General features: G+C 38.1%; 1 protein-coding gene across 1 annotated transcript in view; it reads left to right on the top strand.

Annotated features, from left to right (window-relative positions):
• Nucleotides 1-25,835, top strand: part of PARD3B (par-3 family cell polarity regulator beta) — a 371,837-nt gene that overhangs the window by 223,435 nt on the left and 122,567 nt on the right. The window contains exons 17-18 of the mRNA XM_018071589.2: nt 8,822-9,028; nt 9,994-10,222. Coding sequence (XP_017927078.2) covers nt 8,822-9,028; nt 9,994-10,222 — 436 coding nt within the window. The remainder of the gene's footprint in view (nt 1-8,821; nt 9,029-9,993; nt 10,223-25,835) is intronic.

Genomic DNA, 25,835 nt, shown 5'->3' with positions numbered 1-25,835 from the left:
AAGGGAGCTGCAAACCTCTTAAGGAAGGGTTGTGATATACATGCTGAAACATATGTAAAGTGCAAAGCAGTAAATTGTATGGACTAGGCCTCAAAGTTAACCAGTATAGCTAAAGTAGTATTTTGTCTTTATTTTTAAGGAAGGCTGGGAGTGTTACTCAGTTGTGAATCATGTCTGTTACAAAGCCAGATGTTATCGGGTGTGAGTCTGTATCTTTGCACACTACAGAAGAGTTTAGCAAAATCCTTTGCTGCAGCTGTTTAGAAGGAAATTTCCTTGCCATTAGTTCCATGAAATGGACGTATTTTTTCTAAGGATTCAGTTTTCTGGAAGAAAGCCTTGAAAATACTTTTCATGTTTTAAGACCTACAAAATAGGTCTCAGTACTATAGTCTTTTTTTTACTTATGTTCTCTGCTTACAAAACCCTCCATCTTCTTGAGTTTCTTGCTGAACTCTGCAACTTATTTAAACACATAGGCTGAGGAACCTGTGTGAATATTCCTTTCTAGCTTCTGGTGAGTTGGTAGATGGGATCATTGTAGTTGAGTCATGTACCTATGAGAGTGCATCTGCATTTCTGTTCCTGTACTTCAGGCACAAGTTTATGGCCAAGTATACCCAGATCCAACTAATGTTATAAGAACATGGAATGTAGGTGTAGAAATTGAGCTTTCTGTCCCTCAAAGCTGCAGTGAAGGATGTAGTTCACAGCCTACTTGAGTGCAAAGCTTGAAAGGTTTCCTTTCAGTCTTTTTTGAGTATAATGGTAAATATGAGAAAAAATTATTACCGAGCTGGAAGCATTTTTCCCGTTCCTCAGTTATTCAGATATGGCAAGAGGGAGGTGTATTCTTTGGGGGTTTTTGTTTTTCTAAAAACAATCTTTATCTCTGGAATGAGAGTGAGAGAAGAAGTTTCATTACAGAGGGTAGTTTAAGGGGGGGGGGGGGGGGAAGAAAAAAGTTGAAGCATGTAAAAGCTTGGTTAAAGGCCCACTATTACTACAACTATGGATTCAACTATGAGGCATCTATAATAAAATACTTTTATTGGCTTTATAAGCATTCAAATGATCTTAAATCTCACTAGGAAATAAAAAGGAACCTTTCGTGGGGACTCTTCCTGAAAACCTTCATAATCCTTTCAAATTCTGTAGGGATTTTGAGATGTGCAGGACAACTGTTTCTCTTAGTTAATAGTAGGTTTGACAAAATTCTGCATATTGTCATTCAAGAGTTGAATTTTTGACATAAACTTTTCAAAACTGTTTCAAGACAAATATTACTAAACTCACAAACAAAGCAATTTGAAGAATATGCATACCTTTGTGAATGGGCTTTGTGTTTGTGTGTATGCAGAAATGGATTGATTACAGGTGTATATGTACCTTTTTAATAGGTTATCTGATGGCAACTTCAAGCAAAACGTGCATTAATTTTTTAAACTGAAAATTAACCCATGCACTTTCCTTTGAAATACATATAGATAAACAGAAGGAAATAGATTTTCATAACTTCTTTTGAAAGTCAATCTATAAACTGAACCAAATGTAGATTAGGAGCAATTGGTCTGCTTTATTTTGCAGTGCTGTAAGGAACAAATTGTCTTGCATTCCTATGCTAATAGGACACACTAATCACTGGACAAGGTGATTCTGGTTTTTTTCAGGGTTTATGAATTAAGGTTATTACTGGAAATGGCTCATTTACTCTGTATGTGCCTGAGACAGAAAGTCTGAGTCCTCTGAAGCTTTTGTAAATACACGTTGCAGAATCTTCCCAGACTGAGATGTTTGCCTGTTTGTAGCTGGCTAATCCAGAAGTGGTTTCCTGATAAGGTTAATGCCCAGTTAATTGCTCCTAGCCTTGACACACAGTTTAATTGCTATTTGGGCAACATATGTTTGTTGCTTGCTCTGTGTAGAATTCTAGCGGATGTAGCGATGCAAACTACAGACTGGTGGAGGGCAAACAAAATAAATACAGTATTTTATGTTCTTTTAATTCAGGGCCAAGTGGATTTGGATGAAGTGTTTATTTAGTTTGCTGGCTGCTTCAGATGCTGTGGCATATTGATTCCTTTTATTACTAGCAGCCATTTAACCTGACCTCTCTCAGATCCAGTATTTTAAAAGCCATAAATTTTAACTTTACTTATGAGCAAGGACTGAAATGCTGTGAAAGCCTTTTTATTAGCAGAGCTTTGCCTTACTCCATGTTCGTGTGTCACCCATGGCAACAATATTTAGAGCATCTTAAATTAGAGCGACTGTTGGGCAGCTTGGTGGTGATGGGGTTAGCAATAAAAAGAGCTCATAAATATCTCAAGCATGTAGGATTCACTGATCAGAGTGTGGGCAGGTGTACAAAAGCAACAAAAGCAATGTAATTATTAGCAAAAGGTATCCTTTTCCTGGTTATTTTGTTCAAAATCTCTCTTTTCTTAGTGTTGATGTTCACAGATAAGGAAGATTCATTTTTTAATTGCAAGTAAGTTGCTGATATTTAAATGTATTTTCCTTGTTGCCTTGACTTGGTTTTTCTTTTACAATGATCCCCTTCCTTGTTGTTTCGATAGCCTAAATTAATCCCCAAACAATGCTTAATGCAATCTTTAACATGCAGATTATGTAAGTATTTATAAAAATGTGTCCAGGCCAAAATTTGATGCATAGAAATGACATACCACTCTTTGAAAAAGAAAATAACATGATTATAAAAGAAAATAACATGATTATTGAATTTCTTTCTGCATTCGCATGTAAAGAACTCAAAAAAGCTTTGAATTAGTGAAGAAAACACAAAGCTTAATATGAACTTTTTGTGTTGTTCTAATTTGTTACTTCTGATTTAAATTAGTAATTTTAAAAAATATTATTTCAGGCTTAATGACTAAGATTGAGTAATAATTAGGAGCTTATTTCAAAGTAGGCTTAAGACTTAACAAAGTAGATCATAGCCATGAATTTAAGCTAAGTTTTGGCTTGCTTTCTTCTGTTCTGCTACTGAAGAAGTTTCCCTGTCTGTCCCACAAATTAAAGGTAATGTCTCATAGCAGTGAAAGTGACTTTGTTTAAATATTAGTGCAGGGACTCTTTACTTCGTGTTAAACTTTGGCCTGGGAACAAAAATGTTGGTTTAGTTTGAGAAGCGTAATTTATATCATTTAATCTCAGAAAGTGTCACACAGTCTTTTAAAGCTGGATTTGACCTTTTCAGAGGGCGGGTGTGGAAGTAGAAATAAAGCAATCACAGGGCCCTGGAATTTTTTTGCTACTACTCAGTTCCAGACTGATCAATTTACAAGGTGCCTGAAATCAGTATTTTCTAAAAACTGGACTTTTTCCTGTATGCATTGCTTCTCCTATAGCAGTTTTCCTCTAGCAGATTGTAACAACTATGTCTAAAGTCAGCTTAATATGCATAAATATCCCTGAGGAGAAAGCCCCTGCTTTGTAGAAGATAAGGTAGCTTGATTTATATTGGGACCTGTTTGTATGGCAAGTGCTTCAGTTTGTACCAACTAGAGGGAAAACACTAATCTACTGGAGAAGTAGGGATTCAGATGCCTAGGAAAACTTTTCACTGGATGCAGAGCTATACTGTGAAGTGGAAGGTTATGTGAGAGGTTAAACTTGTGTAACCAAATGAAGAAAACAAATTGTTTCAACAGAGAAGATCAGAGGGTTTTGTATAAAGAAAGGCTTGGCTGCATTTTGCCCGACGTTGAGCACTAACCTGGCAAATGCATGTGCCGTTTCACTGAGGCTTCTGCTTGAACCTCTATGTTTGCTCCTAATTCTTAGCTTTAATATTGGTGCACTGTGAAACTTGTTAGCGTTTTTGACATGTTTAATGCCATACATACTCTTTTTGAAATATTAACACATTTCACTGCAGTGTTGTTGCAGTGTTGTTTGTTAGGGATAAGACCATAGAAAACAGTGACACGAGCGTACGTTTCTAAGGTGACAGTAGTGCATTTTCAGCTCTTGTCTAATGGCTGCCTTATTCCAAGCATTTCCCTTTCAGCTGGCTAAAGCTCAGCATACCTTCTGGGCCCCAAATTGTGAACTGTCATTATTCATAGCTGAAATTGCAGTTTGTGCAAATGTGGGCTAAATTGCAATCATTATATGTAGTAAAATAGATTGAAATATCTGTAAATCTGAAGACTGTAGCTGGCTCTTTTAATCAGAGAACTTGTTAAATTCTCCCATGCTTTGATTTCTCTTTATTAGATTTTTTTCTTCTGTCAGGTGTGGGGTTGTTCTGTGTTCAGTATTTCTGCTTCTAATTTGGAATGCTTGGATTGAGGTATAATAAAATGAGCCAGACAATATATGTTGTCTTTAATATGGGAGTGCAAGATAGTGATTTTTCTCTTGCTTTTTATCAAGCCCTTCATAATCTTTTCTGTGCTGCCTGTATAAACTAGTGTTGAAGAAAAGGCTACAGTGTAATGTAAGGTTTTTCTACAAAAATGTTGTATTAGAGCTTTTCATTTGAAAATCGCAAGCTAAATGATGTAATGACTTTCAGATTCCTCCTTCCCACATCATTCTCTGCATTGAATTGATTGATGATAGAGGAAGTATCTGAATATAAAAATAAAAGTGAGAGGAAAAAATCCTTTGTAGTTGTGCATACTGTGAGTCCTACCAGAAGTAAATGAAAGTACATTAAACAAAATGTTTCAGAAAGAATGGAACATGGAGTAATTTAAGTCCTCATTTCATGTTGCAATCCTGTAGAGTGAGCAGTTAGATCAGTTGGGTTGAGAAAGACCTGAGTTCAGTGAGGCCAAGTGGGGCACCATGAATGTTATATTCAGGGTGTGTGTCCAAAGCAGAACAGGCACTGAGCTGTGCCTGCTTCCTTAGAAGCTCTTGGCACGTCTCACTCTGAGTCTTACCACTAAAGAAGTCCTCATTAGTGCTTCATGATCAAACAGTTGTTTGCCTGGTAAAAGCAGTCATATGCTCTCTCCAGCATCCCAGTATCCACAGAGCAGAATACTCATTGTTTTCATAACCATTTTCTCTTCCCCAGTACCACATGAACCTCCATCATGTGCAATGCAATAGGAACCAGGAATGTGTGTGTTTAGGAGACTAGTGAAAACAGAACCAAGTTATTTATAATCTGTTACAACTTTGTGTTTATTCTATTTTCTCAGTCTCAGTGATGCTTTTCCTTCTTTTTTCCGTTATAGCTGTTTTACCTCACTATATCTTTCAAAATGTAAATAGGAAATTAGTCTAACTCACACAGATGTGTTCCAGTAAATATTCTCCTTTAGGCATATTCCTATAGTTTTGGTTTTCAAGAAGAAACATTATCTAAAAAAAAAGTCAATGATAAATGTATAAAATCTTTACTCTTTAGGGTGTCTTAGGAGTTGTATTTCACATAGAGTGGCAGCGATTCATGGCTTCTCTTATTTCCACTCTGCATGTGCCTTTGGGGTGGCTTGCATTGCCCACAAGGCTATGTCATTTGTTTCTGTTTGATTTTCATGACTGACATCTTGCTTTTGGCATATTTTCTTCTGCTGGGCTATAAAATAAAGAAAGGAGTGTGCAAATGTGGGAGAAAGATAATCTTGGAAATACCTGAAACTAATAATGATGGTAATAAAAGAACAGAAAGCATATTTACTTTTACATTAAGAAAAAAAAATAAATCTGTGTTAGCCATGTTGGCATTAAGCAGAAAATAAAGGTATGTGTAATACCATCTTTTGGTTAAAGGATGATCAGTTACAGATACCACTAAGAACCAGCAATTTGATTTCAACCAGTCATAGGCAGGTGGTGACATCATTTGTTGTTTTCTCTCATAAATTCAGTAGAGATGCATAAAGTAATTCACCATTTATAAAAATAATAAAGTGGATGCTTCAGTTGGCTTTTATCATTGTACTACGAGAAGCAGTAAAGGGAGGGCTCAAGGATTTAAAATTCATAGAAAGAAGCATTTTTACACAGTAAACAATTGAATTTCTTGTTGCCAAACTGTATTTCTGTCTTCACAATCGGGTAGGGCTAGATACAAACACACACCATGTGCCCCCAGAAATGCTTGTTAATAACTTGTAAAAGATGAGAGGGTTTGTTTATTTGTTGGTTTGGAGGTTTTCTTACTCGTGAGGAAAAATTCATGTTTTCAGGCTTACGGCAGTTCTAACTGTCTGCAGAAATGGAAAAGATACTGAGATGGGCAGGAGAAGGAAATTTTCCTAATTGGGATATGATACTTGTCCATTACGGAGTCTTGTGCGTTTCTCTGCAAAGCACCCAATAATGGATGCTGGCTGAGAAAGCAAGGGGACAGGTCTCCCTGCTTAGGGAAGCTCTTCAGCTCCTGTATCTGTAGCTGTGCTCTAATATGTGATTGCCACAGCCCTACGATGAAAGGGAAAAAAAGGAATAAAAGCTGAATTGCAAAAAATATGAAGTTCTCACTTTTGCTTGTGAAGTTTAAGACTGAATTATTACATTCTTAGAACGGGTAAGGTTCTTAATACTAATCTGTGAGTAAGGGCTCTCAGTAAGTCTTGGAATAAATGAGGACACCTCATATTGTGACCAGGTGCCTAAGGACTGAGTGTGGGGAGGCTGAGCAAACAGCTTGCTGTCTGTTGCATGTAATGTGAGTGCGTTGCTCCAAACTTTAGGTGTTGGCTCGGATTTCCATAAGAATAGCCTTCATATGTTAAGGGTAGTCTTCCAGTTTGAGTAATTGGCTCAGCTTTATATGAAACAGACTGTAACCAGCATTTAACCTGAGACTTTTTTTTTTTCAGGTAATAGAGCTTAGGGCAGTAATTCAGTGCAGTGAATACCTTTGTGTGGGCCTTATACACAGCTCCTTTGGCCAGACAGGTGGATGTAGAAGCAGCTTGGAGTCCGCACCGGCTGCTGGACCTCCCAGAGCCATGAGGAGGAGGGGACATGGCCAGTGCTTCCCTGGAGACACTGTAGTTGCCTTGAAACCATCCCCAGTGGATACCTCTCCTTGGAGGCTTGATATCCACCAAGTGTGCTGGGTGCCCGCTGCCCGCAGAGGTGGGAGCCGTAGCCCCTGGCAGCCTTCACCCCCGTCCCCAGGCAGCCCTTGGATTTTGACCCAGCCTGGCTGGGTGCTGGGCTGCCCTGGGCCTGCAGCCCTGCCAGGGGACTGCTGTGCCCTATCTCCTGCCCAACAGCCCACCAAAGCAGGCTGCCAACTGAAAAATGCAAAAGCTTTTTCTCTGCTGATCAGTGGCTTTCACTTTGCCATCTTTTACACCATTATGGTCCCCTTGGTTTTGCTCCTTCCCAACCTGAGATAGGCACCACAGTGCCTCTTACTGATGCTCATGTTTTTAGTGATTTTAAGCATGTTTATGTTGTATATAGTCATTTCTTTAACTCTGTTTTAGCACTTGCTAATTTGACAATAATGGCAGTCTCCAGAATGGCAATTAGTAAACAGAAGAAGGTTGCACTGTGACCGAGCAGCCAGTTTCCCTTAAACTTCTTTGTCTCCACACATCATCACACACACACACACCCAATCCCCCACTTGTTTTCAGCTACATATCAGTCTGCATGCAATGGAAGTGTAAATTGCTTTATGTAGGCACTACAGACAAGCCTTTATTTGGTGCCAAGTCTTAGCTTTTTTCCTCTTGAGAATTCACTGATCGCACTTTTACTAGTTCAGAATTACCTGTACTGTAGGATTGCTAAAATCACAGCATATAGTACTAACATATCTCTCTTTTCTGTGACCCTTGAGTCCCTTCAGATGTGACAGTACATGGACATGTAGGTGAAGGGCTCCTGTTATGTTCTCCTGTTGCTTGTGTTAGTATCACTTAAAAGTTGAAAGCAAAAGCACTTGTGTTTTCAAAGACAGAAGGCATATTGCAAGGCAAAGTCTCTTCCTCAGTGTTTCTATGACACATTTACTGTTCTGCCACATAAAAACTAAGTAGATGCTACAGAGGCTTTTAAATTAAGCTGTGAGTTTCTTCATTGATTGGAGTGCACATATTCATTGAACTTTGTTCTTTACCTATTCTACTATCATTTTATTAATATTAATTAACACAAATACTGCCACAAAATAAAGCCTTTCTAAGGTCAGATAGTCAAGCATTCAAAGAGAGGGAAGGTTTGGGAGACTTGGAAAGGTATTTGTTCTGTTTTTCTATTAAGTACTTTCTTATGCCTACAAACAAGGAAAGAGACAACAATATCTTTTATGTTAAGCTGTACTTTGTTTCTTGAAAAACCTGCTGTGCATGTTGGCATCATAGCACCAGTTTCAGCTTGAAGAAAAAGGTTGGATAAGACTTTGAGAGAACTAATAATATCTTCTCACAGGAGAAATGTGTTTGAAAATATCAACCATTCATACAGCCTGCTCATTCTAAAAAGCAAAACCCTTGTTGTGTAGCAGTGTTTATTTTTGTGAGTCTTAAGGTAACGCTGTCCTTGAGACTGTTAGCAGTGTCCAGTTGGACATTGCTGACAATGGGGGAGGAAGCAACCCCATTCTTATCACTGGCATAGGCTTTACAGGGGTGCAGAGCTAGCCAGCTATTGTGCATCACTTTGTCAGGTCTGTAAATTATGTGCCATTCCCTCCAAGTCTGAATGGGGATATCTGCTGAACTAGGTTTAACTTGATGTTATTTTTAGAACAAATTACATTGATTGCATACTATTTCAAAGGCCCCAAGTAATAAAGAACACAATTAAATGTATCTCACTAGTTTAATTTCTCTGTGTGGTTTTTGGTATAAAAATTTAACTATTTGTTTTCCAGACTGTTCTGGCAAAGATTTTGGTCCTACTCTGGGATTAAAGAAGTCCAGTTCTCTTGAGAGTCTTCAGACTGCCGTGGCTGAAGTTAGGAAGAATGAACTCCCTTTTCACAGACCCAGGCCTCACGTGGTCCGGGGTCGGGGATGTAACGAGAGTTTCCGAGCTGCCATTGACAAGTCTTACGATGGACCTGAAGATGGAGAAGAGGGTATGTTGCTGATGGCACTTTTTGAGGGAGCCACCATCACTTAGCACCGCTGAGGCCCAGCTCAATAAAGCACCATGAGCAAGTGATTTAGTCCAATTGAAGCTGATCACATTTTAAAAGCTGCTCACGTCTTCCACTGAATAGAGCTGTCTTTGCAGTACCCCATCCAACCTTGACTGGGTTTAGTGTAAAGTCTTTCACTGATCTCCTTTGGGGCAGGGGTGGGTTGGAGGATTTAGAACTCAATCCTTAAATAATTATGTTTTTCAACTTCAAGAAGCAGCTGCTTTCTTCAGATTACATTAAAAATTATCTTGCTTGTTTTACAATTCCCCCTTTTCCAACCAGGAAATTTGTTTCATGTTGTAGATAAGGCAGAGCGTATTGATAGCACCCTGCTGCTCATTCTGTCACCATGGGTTTATAAACCCCAGTCTGGAAATACATCTCGTTTAGCATGGAGCATAAAACTGTACTTGGATCCTGAGCCCCCCAAATAGCAACAGCACAACTATTCTCCAACCAGACAGAACAGTTTATCTATTTCTTGTTCAGCCATTAAAATAGAAAGATTCTAGGGAGTGAATTAAATAATTTTGCTACATAGCTTGGTTATGTCAGTCACTGGAATCTCTTGATGAAGTAAGCTCTCAATGTTTGCATCCTAGCACATTGGTTTTCTTGAGCTGATGGAGGTTAATAAGCTAGATTTCAAATTTACCGTGTCAGGATTTTTGAGTCAGGAGTAATAACTAGAAAACAATTCACTAAAATAACTCTTTATTTAATTGGCAATACAAATCTGCTTGAATCCACTAGATCTGTTTAGTCTGCTTTTTAAATTATTCAATTAAATAAGTATTGTGAGTCATTTGAGCACTTTGTCAACACTCATGCTGTATTTCACGTGTTTGCATTTGAGTGGCCCGTAGCCATCCTCACTGCTTCTTTTTCATTCTGTGCAGATGGTTTCTCTGATAAGAGCTCTCACTGTGGTCAAGAAGCTCAGAACGTGGAATCTGGCCCTCCAGGGAACCCTGAAATAGAAGATGCAGAAAGCAAAGCAAAAAAAGACAAAAAAAATAGAGAGAAGGAGAAGAAAAAGGGCAAATCTAAAATCAAGGAGAAGAAAAGGAAGGAAGAAAATGAAGATCCAGAAAAGAAAAAGAAGAAAGGCTTTGGTGTCATGTTGAGGTATGGCATTTTACAAAGCAAAACAGCCACCCACTCTCATCATAAGATAGGAAACAACTGATGCTTTCATAAAGTAGTGGAAAAATTATTTCACTTGGACTCAAATAATGTTGATGTTATTGAAAAAGAAAGCAGTTTATACTTTTACACCAAACTTGTAGCTGCGGCAGAAGACATTTGGCAGACAAAATGTCTTTTTGTGCCTTTGAAATGCATTCCCATATGTCAGAAAAGATTCAGGGTTTTCAGGCTTAAAAGAAGTGTGTTTCGGTGGGGAAGGATTTGTAGGGAATATTTCTGAGTAATACAAGACCCGCTCCCACACTCGGACCTTTGCCTTGCTTATCTGCTTCCTTCCTGGGCTGCGGGGAGAGCAGGATTCCTTTTGTTACTGTAAACAGTCTATAACATTTGCAGTTGCTGAAAAACACTGGCTGTGATAGAATTTTTGCTTTGTAGCTTCAGCCATTGCCTGTGGTGCACAAAAGCTCACTGTTCTCCTTGCCCAGCGTGCAAGTGTTTGGATTTCTTCTCTGGCTATTTGTTCTGTGGCTATTATACTCTGGAATCATCAGAGTTCTTCAGGCTGTTTCCTTGCTTTTGCTGGAACCTGTGGTGCTGTAGACACTCTGGTTGTTATCACCCCTGCCTCAGGTACCTGTTGACTCTATTGAGGAATTAATGGTTTCCATTTAAATAAATCTTTGCAATTAATATAGGATATGTGATGAAATTTAAGGTCACCTGGAGAAGGTTAGACTGTATGACCATGTGGTTACTTGTGGCCCTGAACACTTAATGTCAGCTACTGGTTTCTTGGCACGCTGTATTGTAGACAAGCCAGATATGTATAAAAGCCACAGTCATTGTTTAGGCAAAGCTGCATTTAACTAGTAATCTAAGACATTCATCTGCAGGATCATTCACTGATAATGATCTTCATTAGGACATTAGTATATGAACTTGCATTACAGCTTTCTGTTGCTTTTTCCTCTGGAATGAAATTACTTGTGTTATATTAGCATGGAAGGTTTTAGCTGACCTTCTTCCTTGTATCAGCAATAGGAATCCTCTAAAAATTGTCCTATCAACTTTTGAACTCTGTAGAGATGTGTAAAAAATATATAGGCATGTTTATGTGCCAAATTTGCATGATTGCAACAGTTGTTAGTGTTCACAAGATGAAGGTGTGTGGGTATACCAGTCTGCTTTCAAATGGGCCTCTTTAGGAATACGGAGGAGACTTGTATGCACACCAGTGCATTGCACATGCATTTGTGTTCACACTGTTTAAAGAAATAGGGCTTACCATGGAACAGTAGTCAAAACACTGAATAATTAGGAGGGTGACTTCAAAAACTCTTGTGTATCTTATTTTCATTCTTCTTTTTAACTCTTTGGTGTGAATAGGGAAGAGGAGGGCAGTGGCACAGAGGTCTGACAAAAGGATAAGTATTGTTTCATATATAACAGATATATGGCAGAATCAAAATTTGAATTGTTAAGTCTTACAGGGGTATGATGCCTGAGCCAGAAAGAACATTGGAATGACATCAGAATCTAGAACAAGCTATTATAGTTGACAAAAACTCTGATAATGGTCAATATGCAAAGCTGGGAATGATAGGTTACCATTCTTAGTGATTCCCTTTTTCAGAATATATTTCCCATTTTGGTAGTACATGAGGTTTATATATCTGTTCTTTCCATAAGCTTGTCCTTTGTTTAGATGGGTAATCTTCCCAGCATACAGTAATTGTTCATAATATTTATTTGTCTGGCAGCAAAGAATGGGTATTTCTCTCCCACACCATTAAAAATCGCTACAAAACAAAAAAGATGGAAGCAACATGTTGTAATAAACAGAGTAGGAGGAGTAGGTAAGAGCTAACAGTTCAGCTGGGAGACTTTTAGAGGTTCTGCATACTTGTTGGTGTTTCTTTCTAGAATTTATAAAGCTATTCTTGAAAAGAAATTCCTTCCTGAAAAGGCGAGAGTCCAAGGGAATCCCAGCTATGATAGATGTGAAAGAAGGGTGCTGACCTGTGAAGTAAAGATTGAACAAGAGAAAACAGTGTGAGTTTACTGAAGAATTGGGGACCATATGTCCTGCTCAAGATGATCAAATCCAGGCTGGTGTTTTTTCAGGGAGAAACTGCTGTTTATGACTTGAAAAACAAAGCCAATTAATCTGAATGTTTTTAAAACAAATAATAGGAACTAATAGTGGAATTTAGAACGGGTGAAATACTGACTAAATTTTAGATTCAAAAGGTGTTTTTTCAAACTGGAGTTTTGTACTGATGTGAAGGGTGAGGGGTGTCAGGATGGCTGGGGAGGAGGAGACTGCAGTAAGAAGGTTTGAATGATCCAGTATTTTAGCAACACGGATGGAAAGAAACATCCAGATTTTTTAATGACGTTGTGGGGCTGAAACTGGCATGCTTTATTGGTAGAACATCTGTGGAAGGAAAGAGAGGAGTTGAAGCTGACAAAAGTTGTGAGCTTCTGCAGCAGGCAAGGTGGCTACTAATTCTTGGTAGCTTCAGAGAAGGAAGTAGAGAGAAGTGTTTAGAAACTGAGCTGAGCTCAGTTTTTGACATGGTGAATTTGTATTGGAAAGGGAACCTGCCATAGGAGGTATTAGGAAAGTAAACAGTGTAAGTGAGCAGAAATCTGTAGTGTGCCTTTTGTAGGTACGGTGGTGGTTGTGCTGTGAGATCACCAAAAGGACAAACAAGGAACAGAGCTCTTGCTAGACTGACAGAAGAGAAAGAGCCAAGGGAAAATAAGTTTCAATGGCAACTGGCAAGAGTGGGAAGAGGATATATCTGCCTGGGACCGGGCAATGTCATGAATTTTTTAACTAATCGAGTGACTGCAGCCCTGTGTCTAATTGTGTCTAATTGATCCTCGCAGGAGCTGGAACCCCCATTCTGCTGTGTTCATACTGTTTGTAGTTTTTGGGCAGCTTTGTTCACAGCTGTTTCAGCTGTGCCTGCATAGTGCTGCTGTGCTGTGTAGATGCATCCAAACAGAAAAACAGACTTGCTGAACCCATGTCAAGATTGGCCTGAGATAAGCAGGAATTGATCATCTGTAGTGAAAGCTCCAGGACCAGCAGGACAATGGAAATATTTCTGAGATCTTGCCAGAAAGCGCAATGCTAATTAAGACACATGCACTTTCTGGCGAATGACATGGGGTCAGGTGTAAAGGACAAAAGAAAGTAGAGTTTGAGGCTGAAACAGCTGCTGGAAAAGTCAAAGGATAAAAGAAAGTGGAATTTGAGGCTAAAACAGCTGCTGAAAAAGTCACACTTGTCTGTGGTGGGATTTTTATGCTATACTTGCTGGGTCACATATACAGCTGTAAAAAGTTTTACCTTGATGGTATGGCCATGTGAATTTGCTGGCTTCTGCCTTATGATCAATAACAAAGCATTTCAAGATGTTAAAACCAAACCCAGGTATTTATCTGTAGTACAAGAAGCATTGAGCTTTAGTCTTTTGCGTCTGAGATTTTTGAACATATTGGAATTGCTACTGCATTGGGTTTTTGCCTTTTTTTTTTTAATTTAACAACAGAAAATAGCAAAGCTGTTAGCAGTTGCTAACAGATTTCACTTAGTGCCTCATCTGTTGCTCAGCTGCTATTTACTTGTAGTTTCTGGTCTTTTTTTACACATACAAAAAGAAGAATGATTGCTTCCCTGCTAAGCTTTTCCTTGATTGAAGCTTTATTTAGGTGACTCTGATTCAGAGACCATCAAGAAATCATGCTTTTATTTTTGTAATCATTGTTTTTAAAAAGTCCTGGTTTTTCACCTCATATTAACTGAAACTTTTGGCTGGAGCATATTAATGACTCTGGCATTTGGGGCAAAGTAGGTTAATGTACTGGAGATTTGAAATGCAGATGACACTGGTTAGTTAAGTCTCTATAATCCAAAGTGCTATTTTACTGTGGTGCCAACTGCACAGTGTTTGTTTTCCTTGGTTGGTTGGTTCTGATGCATATATTGCCTGCCTTAGTTCTGCATGTGTGTATGTCTGTCCAAAGAACAACAGAAGTTGACTCTGTTAACTGTTTCATGTAACATTGGCCAAGGAGCATTATATATTACTTTTTGATGTTTTCTGGCTCACTGTGCCATCATCATTCACTAATAACCCACCACTAGACAACAGACAACTCAGTAAATTGATATTGCATATCAAGAAAACAACTACATTAAATACTTATATTATTGGACCTGTGACTAAATGTATGCTCGAGTCTCAGGAAAAAGCTAATGTCTAGCATCTGTACTGAATCTTTGTCAGAACAGAAATAATATGGAGTTCTGTGCAGACACATAAGATCAACAAGATTTCACAATGCCACATTTCGTTTTTGGTTCATCCCTTTTCCCACATTGAGCTGACTGATTCTTTCAAGGCACCGTGAGTCTTAGAGACTGCTGGACCTTAAATGAGCTTCCCTCTGCTTTTTTTTGAAGGTGTTTAGTATTTTCAGGAGAAACACTATAGTGAAACAGCATATTTGTGCCTTTGAATAAAAGTGTAGTGTGTCGTGTCATTGGTTTAGAACTGTCAAAAGCTTTGTGAGGTGGGCTCTCTAGGCTGTTTGGAAGGGTTAATTAACCTGTTGGTGCAGGGTGTTAAAAATCCCTGATGGTAAACACTAATGGAAAGCACATTATCACTTAGGACAGGAATGCAAAGCTGATCTAACCAAGAGGTTAATAAAGTAAATAAAAAAATTATTCATCAGTTTGTGAGGTGATGAACTCCAGATTTTAAATTTGTGATCTGTAGTTATTTAATTGCCATGCTTTGAAATACTATCAAAATATTCTCTTCTAACAAAGGTAGGCTTTGTGTTTCTAAGTTGGCAGAAGACAGAAACTTTAAATCACCAGGGAAATGTGACCTCTGCTGTACCATTCTGTTCTGTATCCTAATCCCATAGCAGTTGTTACAGTGCTGGAGTATAATAAACATAAGTCTATGGCTCTCCCATTACCTTTTCCAGATAGCGATAGTAAAAATTCTGGGCAGCCCTTTCAGCTTTATGGGTATGAAGGTAAGATAGCTAATGGACTACAGCCACACCAATGGCATTTTAATAGGTAGCTCCCCCAGGCAGAGACCAGGAGGCTGAAGTCATAATTTTTTTTTGTGATATAAAAATCTAAGAGCAAGTATGTACGTGGTGACTCAAGTAAAGAGTTATGCTGAAATGGAGTGCAGTGGGAGAGCACCCTCTCATTCAGTCTTCATTTCCAGGCTGGATTCAGGAAGAAAAAAACAACCAACCTTCTCCATATAAAGCAGCACTTGTCAACTTGACTATTTCACTAGCAAATGTTTTCTAAATTAGTAAGGTGAGAAAATGTCTATCCCCCACCAATACTGCACGTCAACCATGACTTGCTTATTCGTGCACATATATATGTAACTGCAAGCCTAGGAATCAGGAATATATATGTGTATATTAGTTAGATTTGCTTTTTCCTCTTCAGAAAGAGTGCAATTTCCCACATAATAGTTCATCTTAAATTATTTACCTTCCATTTCACAATATGAGCCATGAATATTTTATTTTTTGTCCCTTTAATTTGCCAATTTTCCTTTGAGCTAAGTGCCTTAGTGATTTTAATTTTTCATTCTAGTTGAAAGACAGAAATGACCCTTTTTTCATTACTACTATTATAGGCCTTGTGCTCAGAATGATACTTTTTACAACCAGCACTGTTGAGCCTGTAATGGTATTGCAGAGTAGATAGCATAATATACAGATATTGACTTCCACTAAGTGTGGCACTACGATAACTTATGGAGAGGTTTTTTTTTTCTTCCCTGTGTTGCCCTTAGAAGTTGAGTGTTGCAGAAGAAAAGGTAGCAATATAATGAAGAAGGAGCAAATAATAAAGATGTGACTTGTTGGAGAGAGGCAGTGTAAATAATATTTTAATGTATTTATGTGTGTATGATGCTGGAAATCAGTATAGACATGAATAGATTAAAAAAGTGCAGCTAGATTAAATGATGTTTTAATTAGGCTAAAGTTATTTTAGGGTTTTTTTGTCCTCAATTGGAAAATGATCTGAGATGGATCATGTGTATTTGATAGACAGCATCAGTTAATGAAGCAGATGAGCTATTTAGAGGCCTTGATTTCTTTTTGCCTAATAAAATTCCCACTTCTCTTATAGGTATATTAGTAAATAAAACTCCTCTTTGCTTGAAAGAGTGCAAGAGCATTAGAGAGCAGATACCTAATCAATTTAGTGTACTTCAAGTTTGTCAAGTATTTTAAACTGAAAAAAACAAACATTTCATTTTACATGTATGACTTTTCCTCCACCATATTAATTCTTCCTTGGATGCATTCATAGTCAGACTAAAACAGAGAAAATAAGGGGGTTTTGTACTAAAAATGATCATGTGGACTGCCTACTAAAGGCTGATTTGTTTAATTAAGCATCTGTTCTCCCCTTAATATGCATGCATAAATCTCATTAACGTTAGATGTATGCAAGTGTAGTGAAGAATAGACCCCTCACTCTCATTACTGAACTTGGATAACAAGATTTATATTTACTTAACAGATCAGAGCAGAAAGTTCCCTCTGACTATTTAAAAGGACTCGAAATTGCAAACTGTTTGCAAGGAGCATGTTTTTTGTGAAATAGTTGCATGTTCACTTCAAGTTGAAATATCATTATTCAAGCCATTACTAAGCCCAAAAAAAAAAAAAAGCCAAACACCAAGCAGTGTACTTTGTCTATAAAGATTAACTTTGTGCATTAAATTCTACTTAAATGGATACTTGCCTGTTTAATATTGATCTCTGTGCATACCACACCCACTAAAAGTAAACTCCAGGTGTTTTCTGGAGGCAGTATGTTTCTTCTAAGTGTCTGTCTCCTGTCTCCTAAGAAATCCCTTCTGTAAGAAGAGTCCTAGAAAGCGAAGTGTTTTCTTGAATACTGAGCACTGCAGCACTGTGTTTATCCGTCATTCACTATAGCTGGCTGTTGCTTGCTCTAAAATCCATCTCTTATTTGAGGATAAAACTTGAATTCCAGATTTTTCATATAAATTGTTGTATACTGGGTATTTCTGTAGGTGGTACAGATGCATTATGGTCAAGGGTCCTTGAGGGTTTAAAGTCATGCACACAAGAACTTGAATTAGGGCTTCCTGAGCTGCATTTTAACCAATAAATACATATTTTGCTCAGGAATACAGTGTGGAGTATAAGATCTACCTTGAGACCAAAAAATCCAACAGGTTTTTGCCGATTTTCTGATTCAATAGTTCTTGTGACATGAACTTGGTAAGTGGGGGGACTAGGGTCATAGACAACAATTAACAGAGAAATGATACAGGAGGGGACTCCTGACAGATTCCTTGACTGCAGTGTGCTAGCAGGTGCCAGTTTAATAGGTATTGCCATTAACAGCCATCTGTAGAGAAAATTAAATGTACTCATCTCACTGAATTATGATTTATGCCACACAAAGCAGTCAAACCAAAGTAATATTTATATTATAATGCAGAGTCATTGATTAAATGCACATGGCATCTCAAATCCAGTTGACATTTTAAGTTGAAATGATTGCAGACATGTGGCCATTTATTTAACTATTACTTTAAAAAATGTGTCTCAACTTGTTATTAATAGAAGAAAGTCAGACCTGACCAATATTTCAATAGGCTGACCTTTTGTTTTGCTGACATATAAAAGGAACAAAGCTCCTTGTGGGGTAGTCACAATTTCAGAGCATATGAAGTATGCTAGCTTCAGAAAAAACTGACCCCCTGAACCATTCTGTCTCTTTCTTCCCTCTTTTTTTCCACATAGGATCTTTGAAAGAAAATGAAGAGATGGTTTAGGAGATAGGAAAGGTTTTAGGTTTGGGGTTAGATAGGAAAAGGTTTAGAAGGTAGTCTGAGAGACGCTTTGTTTCAAATGCCTGCTCTGCTTCTGATTTCTTGCGTATCGCTGGTTAACTCAGCTGCTCTGAACCACAGTTCTTACACAAAAGTTATTCTCTGTGCTTGTAAAAAATAAAAATAACAACATTTCCCTGCTTCATGTTACCACTGCTCAGCTAAACCTGTTAACAATTAAATACATTTTAAAACTAATTGGCTACTCCTGTAACAATATAGCAGGCAAAAAGTTTTATTGTTAAGAAAATTAAAATGAAAAAGTAGCAAGCTTTCATGTGATTTTGCTCAAACTAATTTTCCTCTATTGCTAGGATTCTTTCATCTCTCTCTGAGGATGAGTTACTGTCTTGCCTTTTTCCCCAGGGATTCCGATTTTTCCCATTTGCTAATCTCCTGTTTCCCAGTGTCTTATTTCCACTTAGCATCCCTCTTTATCTTTGTAACCTTGTCCCATTATTGCTTCCCATCCATCTTTAGCAAGCTTTGGTCAGTTCTCTCCTTGGAAAAACAATACAAAGCAAGCCTATCCCAGTTTGCAGGCTCAACCTTCTGCTGTTGTGCTGTTGAGAGCTGTTTGACACAGAGGACTGGGTTGCTAACCCATACCCATTCTCACTACTGCTAGTTCATGTGATGCCAAGCTGGGGTTTCCTCCCCCTCTCTCTACTACCTCCTTGCTGCAGACACTCTTACCTTTGGAAATGCATTTTGGAATGTAATGCCTCAGAATTATAGCTGACCTTCTATCTTTTACCGTGATTTTATGTTGTCTTGTTAGAAAAAACAAGAGATTTGTCATTTCAAATTTAGCATGGGCAAACTAATTTTTTCTCTGCAGATTATTCTTCTTTATGTCCTTACTCTATCATCTTCCCCCTTTCACAAAAGCCCCTATACGGGATGTCATCTTTTTGTGAACCTTAAACCCAGTGAGGCAGTGTCTAGAATTTGCTCACTTATTACACAACACACTGAAGACTTGACCACAGAGGAGTTTCTTCCCTTTCTGCTTGGATTCCTGTTGCTTCCAGATTGTATTGAATGATCCAGTATTTTAGCAACATGGATGGAAAGAAATCGGTCTCTTGTGGATCACGCTGCTGGTCTGGTTCTGACTGCTCATGCCTGCCCTTGTCAGCACAGCACCAGCTTTGTTTGCTTCCTGGTTTGGTTTGTGTTGGCTGACCAGTGTGGTAACATAGTGGTTTGAGCAACCACAAACACTTACCAGACAGCCTGTCTCAGCAGCACACTTTCTACTGCAACGTGTTGCAGCGAGTTCAGGCAGAAAGTGTTTTGTATGGCCCTTCAACTTCCCTAAGAGTTGCCTCTGCTGCAAAACTTCCACCATGTGTAATGAGCATTCCCAAGGCTAAATGAGTGATGAAGTAATGTTTTATATCCTTTCTCCCCCAGCTCCTGCTTTCCATCTCTGTCCACCAGTAGTAAGAAAAGGTCTTCTCAGCTTGCTGCTCTGCACCGCATTTGGCTGTGTCCCGTTCACCTCCCCCTGTCCTCATTTGTTTGGATGTGAATGCAAAGGTGCAGGATTGATCCTTACCCAGCAGTTCCAGCTCATTCAGCTGTTAATTTAGCAGTTAACTCATGTTCCTATCACCTCCAGCCCTTCAGTATCAGCAACTCTTGTTTGTTACCAGGTTTCTGCTCTTACTTTCTCCTCCTCCCTCTACCTGGCTCTGCCCCCTGGGCTGTCCATTGTCCTGATTGTCACCCAGCTTATGCAGAACCTTCATTAATAAGCCTGGAAGAGTTCCTTAGTTTGGACTCTGCCCCCTGTGTGTGTTGCTTCTACTCTACACCTTGTCATAAGGAGCAACTGTTCTGATTTTTCAGTGGTCATGGTGCTGCTTGGCATTTACCAATTATGCTGTTGACTGTTCCCCTCAGAGAAATATTTACATTGAAAGAATCTTCCTCTGCTTGTTTCCTGTTTCCTTTATTCGGTGGAAATGACACCTCTAGGGTCTTGGCTTGGCCCCTGGGGCATTTGAAAGAATTTGATCTTGCTCTTTAGAGGTCTTGGAATAATTCATAGTGGTGAAAATGAAGATGTTTTCTCCCTTTTCCCTTTCTGTTCTTGCAACTTCCCACTTCTTTATTTTGTTGCTGAGAAGAAACAGTAAAGAAGAAATAAAAAGTAAGCTGAGCAAATATAAAAAATTTTAGCCAAATGCTGACATGAAAAAACCTGTCGCCCTCTCTGTGTATATATTATATGAACTCTGAGATATGTGGTTAAGGAATTTTAAAAAAAATCAGTTCTTGAAGGTTGACTCACAAGGTGAAAAATCATCTGTCTCTGTGTGTATATGTAGTACAAGATACACAGGCTACTAAGTATCTGCTATAGTTCTTTAGCATTTAACTTCAGTATTAGGTTTGAAGTAATGAGCTGTATGCCTGTGCCATTCATTGTCCCTTATTTGAAAGTAGTGAATAACTGGCCTCACACTAACCCCAGATCATCATCAGGTTGGTTGGTAGTAATGTGTAAATAGAATTGTAAAGCTATTTTGTGGTGACAAAAGGCCACCGTTGTTATTTTTTATTTTCTTTGTAGCCAGAGAACCCCAGTGAGTAATGAGTCAGGCACTATTCATTCTACCTCTGTCATCTTTTTGTTTAGTTTTTTATCCTGTAATGTGGAAATCTGTATTACAGTAGCTTAGTATAACAGACTTCCTAATGCTCTGTTTTTAATTAAAATTAGATTGAGGAAATACACAATTCAAAGAAGTTAGCTTTCCTTTTTGCCTCCACACACACTCACACACAAATGTGCTTTCCATATCCTCTTCTGCATTTGGAAGTGTTTGTTTCCATTCACATGCTCTTGGATTGTTCAGTCTCCCTAACAGAGAGCAAAGGAAGGAGTCTCAAGGAAGCTCACTTTCATTCATTTAGTCATCTTAGCAAAACATGTTTTTAAATGATTTTTTTTTTGTCTGTCTGATTTAATGCAGTTTGCACTGTAAAATACAAGTTTTTACATAAAACTTTGTCAAAATGAAGATTTCACAAAATCAAACTGCACTGCCTTTGAGAAAAAATTTCCACAATACAGCTGCAGATTCTTATTGACTATGTGTGCATATAGATTCACCAGAGAGTGACTTAATCTTAGTTACTCAAAAAGAAATTAGCAAATATTTATTTCCTTTAAAAAGGCAGATTATTATGATTGTAGGTGCTGCAATAGATTAATGTACCTCTTCATCTCTGAAGACCTCCACCCCATCTCTTTTGTAATGAATTCCTATTTAGGCTATTTTAGCTCGGTTGTCATTTGTTGCTTCCCAAACCATCAGTCATCTGCAGCAGTGGAGGGTGCTGTAGGGAGGATCAGGCAAAGCTCCAGGAGCTCTGGGCTGAAATGGCTTGGGAAGATATGTAGAGAAATTTCTAGGTATAGATTTGCTTTGAATTCTCTCTGCCTGTAGCAGTGGTGTTAATTGCTTTGTTCCTACATGTGAGATGTTTGCTGATTTCAGTAACCATAAAGTGGAAGTTGTATTTACATATGTGTAGTGTGAATGCTGACAATGTTCCTTCTGTAAGACCACGATGAGACCTGTAAATCCTGTGGTGTTGATCCTCTGGAAACTGCACAATTTGTTGACCTGCCTGTGAAGTCTGTTCCACCCAGTGAGTAGTGCAAACTGATTTGGCAAGTGAACTTGCTAATTCTGAGTGGATAACTGGCTTTAGTCCTCAGTGCTGTAATGAAGCAAATTTGGTTTTCTTGCATCTCCTGCATGGAAAATACTATTAAAATCTGTGTCTTAGAGATATTTCAGTGTTTTACACAGACTTACATTTGTCCTCATGCTCACACCAAGTTTTAGGCAGTCTACAGTATGCTAACAAAATTATTCCAGTAAGACTATATTTATTTAGTTTGCCCTTAACATTTATTCTGGTTTGAATACCAGCTTTCTCTATCTTGTGGAGATATTCGGATTGGAGAGAATGAGTTTAATCTTTTTTAGTTTTAGGCTAGAGTTTAAAGAAATTGAAAGATGATGTTCCTGTCATAGTGGGAAGAAGAATCACTCACTAGCCTTAGACCTGCTGCAGAAAACTTGCATTATACCATAAACTCCTGTCCATGCACTTGTATGGAATTGAAAGTGGAGACAAAATGATCTTTCACTGAGGAAGATTAAAAACAGAATGAAAAGAGAAGTAACCAGCAATCCTCTAGAGCAGGAACAAAAAAAAGGAGGATTGAGGTTCAGAATAACTAGATAGTTAAGACTTACCTCAGTGTTGAGGCTTCAATCCATCAGAGCAAAGCAATTAACTACAATATTATATATGCTTCTGTCTTCTGTGTTCTAGGTCTTTTTTAAAACAAAGCATCCACACCATAGTAAAAGGCTACAGTGAGGCTAAAATTAAAATTCATAAGTAACTCTTTTGAGAAGCCTGTTGATTATCTGTAGGGGTTGTGTATGTGAGTATAATTCGTGCTTCACATGTAGAAACTCAAAATTTTCTACCCTTGCTATTTTAACCTGTTACCTGTATTCTTGTATTTTTTTATGAGACTGATGTATTAGCACAAAAATCTTTGAAAGTATTGTATAGTTAATTTCCAGAATGTCAAGTAAAGGCTGGGTCTCTTTCATTGACAGGCTATTTCTGTCTCTATAATGAAAAAACCAAAAGGTTTGGAGAGGAGGTGATGGAGTTATGAGTTTGCATACTCTAAGTACTCTGGGGGAGGGGAACAAGGAGGTGCTTAAGGGCTAAGTCAGCTAAAAGGAGCTTCTTTACGGTAGAATAGTCTTGTCACATCACTATATCTCCCTCATCTTCTCAAGGACACACAGGCACTCAAAGATGTTGAAACAACCCACACCTGGAAAATAAGCATGTTTAACAGAGTGTTGTATTAATGACTTCATGGGACACCAAAACCTTTTGTTGATCTAGGCTGTCAGTTTATTGTCTTTCTCAGTCTTTGTTTATTTTGTGTACATCAGCCATTCACTGTGTACCTTGGGACACAAATTGCTTAAAACTGTTCAAATTTGCTGGTCAAAGGTTAAGTCACTCTCATGAGGCTCTTTGTTTGTGATGGCATTGGTGTCTTTTGGCTTTGATACCGTATTTATTGCAGCAATATTGTAATGACTTGGCACCATCCTTAAAGCTCGATAGAAAGTTCTAATGTGACTGTTCCAGGTAGATGACAGCTTGGCGAATTGGGACTGTCATTGCTAGAGCAGGTTTCGTTGTGAGGAGTCTTACATGTTTTATTTAGAAAATGTAAGTCAGACTGAAACTGGGAACATGATTTTCTGGAAAGGGAAATCCTTGTTTATGGGGGCTAACATTTTGTGTTGTCCAGCCACGTTTAGACCAGCTCCACCCTTAAGTTTCCACAAAACTAAATGGAAAATTATGTTGAACATCTAGGTTTCTGTTTAATAACCTCCATGCAGAGCAGTTACAGTCCTAAAACAAACCTTACAATATAAACTTTGAAATGGAAATCTGTAATATAAATCAGAGGAAATTTCACGTACAGCAGTGATCAGAGAAGGAGAAAAAATATGAAATTAAATTGGTTGCATAAAATGTCGCACTAATTTATAAGCAAAAGAAGAAGATTGTAAATTAAGCAGTGAAGTATGAGGTTTTCAGTCTGTTTGTAAATATTGACTTAAAATTAGCTTTAAAAAGCAATTTTAAAAAAAGTAAAATTGTGGTTGGTAGCCTTCTCAAGGACCTGGTTTCAAAGGCTGACCGAACAGAAGAGTGAGACCAAAATAAAACATTGGGGATGAGGAAAAAAAGCCATGCTGAAAAGCAACTTAAATTGGTACAGTGTCTGTATACAGATAATTGAAACCATGAGATTTAATTAAAATTACCAAGTGGATGTTGCTATCAAGAATGAGACAGTGAGGCTTAAACAGAATTTCTCTGAATGCGTATGGGGAATTCTAAGAGCAAGATAAGAAGAAGAACAATTTTACTATCAGCTACAGAGAAAGGTATTCACTGAAGGACAGCTCAAGCTGTGGGCATTTTCCAGGACCCCTGGGTACCAAATTTCAAGGGTAACCAAATGCTTTATAAAAGCATCTTGTGATCAATTGTATTGAGTGGCACAGAGGAGTTGCATTGAATCAACACAGATGACAATCCATTTGGCTGAGCAAAGAAAGATCGTTACAGACCTTTAATACAGCAGTTTCAGTTCAGTATCTGTCCATTTTGGAACTTGGACTTGTAATAATTGTGTTGGTCTCTTTAATAAAGTCAATATACAGTAGCAGTTCTCAAACACAGAACAAAGAAAGCTGATAAAGTACTGTAGCAAGTCGGTTTTATAACCTGTTACTTCAACACAGGTACAGGTTGTGCATTTAAATGACTAAGGAAAAAATGCCAGGTGGTCAGACTGAATTTGCATGGACAGTGATGAGATTGAGGGTAAAAATGTTTATTATTTCGTGGTAAAAGTGAAAGGGATAGGGATCAACTCCACAAGAGACCAGACCTGACTGCAGAAAATGTAGTAGAAATACCAGCCGAGGTAGAGCAGAGTGATCAGAAGGAAGGGTTTGAGAAATCTAAATAAGGAACAGTTATTTCAAAATAGTGGAGAACATCCTTGAGCCTGTTGCTCTTCCTGAAATAAAAACCAGCAGATGTTTCAAAGAGATAGGGATTGATCTTAAACCACAGAAATACAAACATATAGTGGCTTTGTGGCAAAATTTTCCAGCCAAAGTTTGCTGTATTTCATGGAAGTCTTGTATTGGATGAGACTCACAAAGCATTCCTGGGCATATACTGTGTGAGACTGAAGTGAGCCAGCATGAAGTTGTGATTAATTATTTTTTTCCTTTGAGTTGTAAGGGTGTAGGAGAATTAACTCTAGTCCCAGTTCTGTGTGGACTTTGGAATGATGAATATTTTTTCAGACTTGCTGGGGAAATCCTAATCTGAGACTATGAGAGCTCGTAAGATCCACTTCTTCCCTGAATAGTGAGCCTAACACCAGTATAACAAGGTTCTGTATTTCTTCCAGTATCAATATCAGATTTTTTTTTAATTCAGAAATACATTTTAACTGATAATCCTGAAAACTGCAGTCTAAACTTAGAGATATTTCTGCTACTCATTTATTCTCACCAGTATACAAAGATGTCTGAGACCAAATTCATCTTTTAACTGAATCTTTACAATCCCATTCTTTTGACTTGTGTTTCACAAGAATAGTTAGAGATGGAATTTAGCCTCTGCAATTCATAAAAAAGAATAAAATGAAGGGTTTTGTTTATTACCTTTGCTGGTGTTTATGGTTAAAAGGAATAAAAATTGGGGAAACTAATTTTATTTACTTAATATATGGCAGAATTCCCAGAGGAAGCAGATCTGTGAAGCCCTGTATCTGCTGTGTAGCACTCAGTGTTGGGTAGGAGAGGAAACAGTCTTTTTGTCCCTGGGAATTTTTAGATTTTTCTTACAATATCTTGCCTAGGTTCAGACAACAGTTTCAAAACTAAAATGTTTCTATTGGAATAATTCTGAAAAAGAAAAAGGTTGGGTCAGTTAAAATGTGCATTTTTATGCTCCCTTCTCATTTTCAGACCCTTTTAATAAGG

This window comes from Manacus vitellinus, unplaced genomic scaffold (assembly GCF_001715985.3).
Source record: "Manacus vitellinus isolate BGI_N305 unplaced genomic scaffold, ASM171598v3 scaffold_20_pilon, whole genome shotgun sequence".
NCBI lineage: Eukaryota > Metazoa > Chordata > Aves > Passeriformes > Pipridae > Manacus > Manacus vitellinus.
Note: the sequence above shows the minus strand (reverse complement) of the source record. Positions and strands in the feature narration are given on the sequence as shown.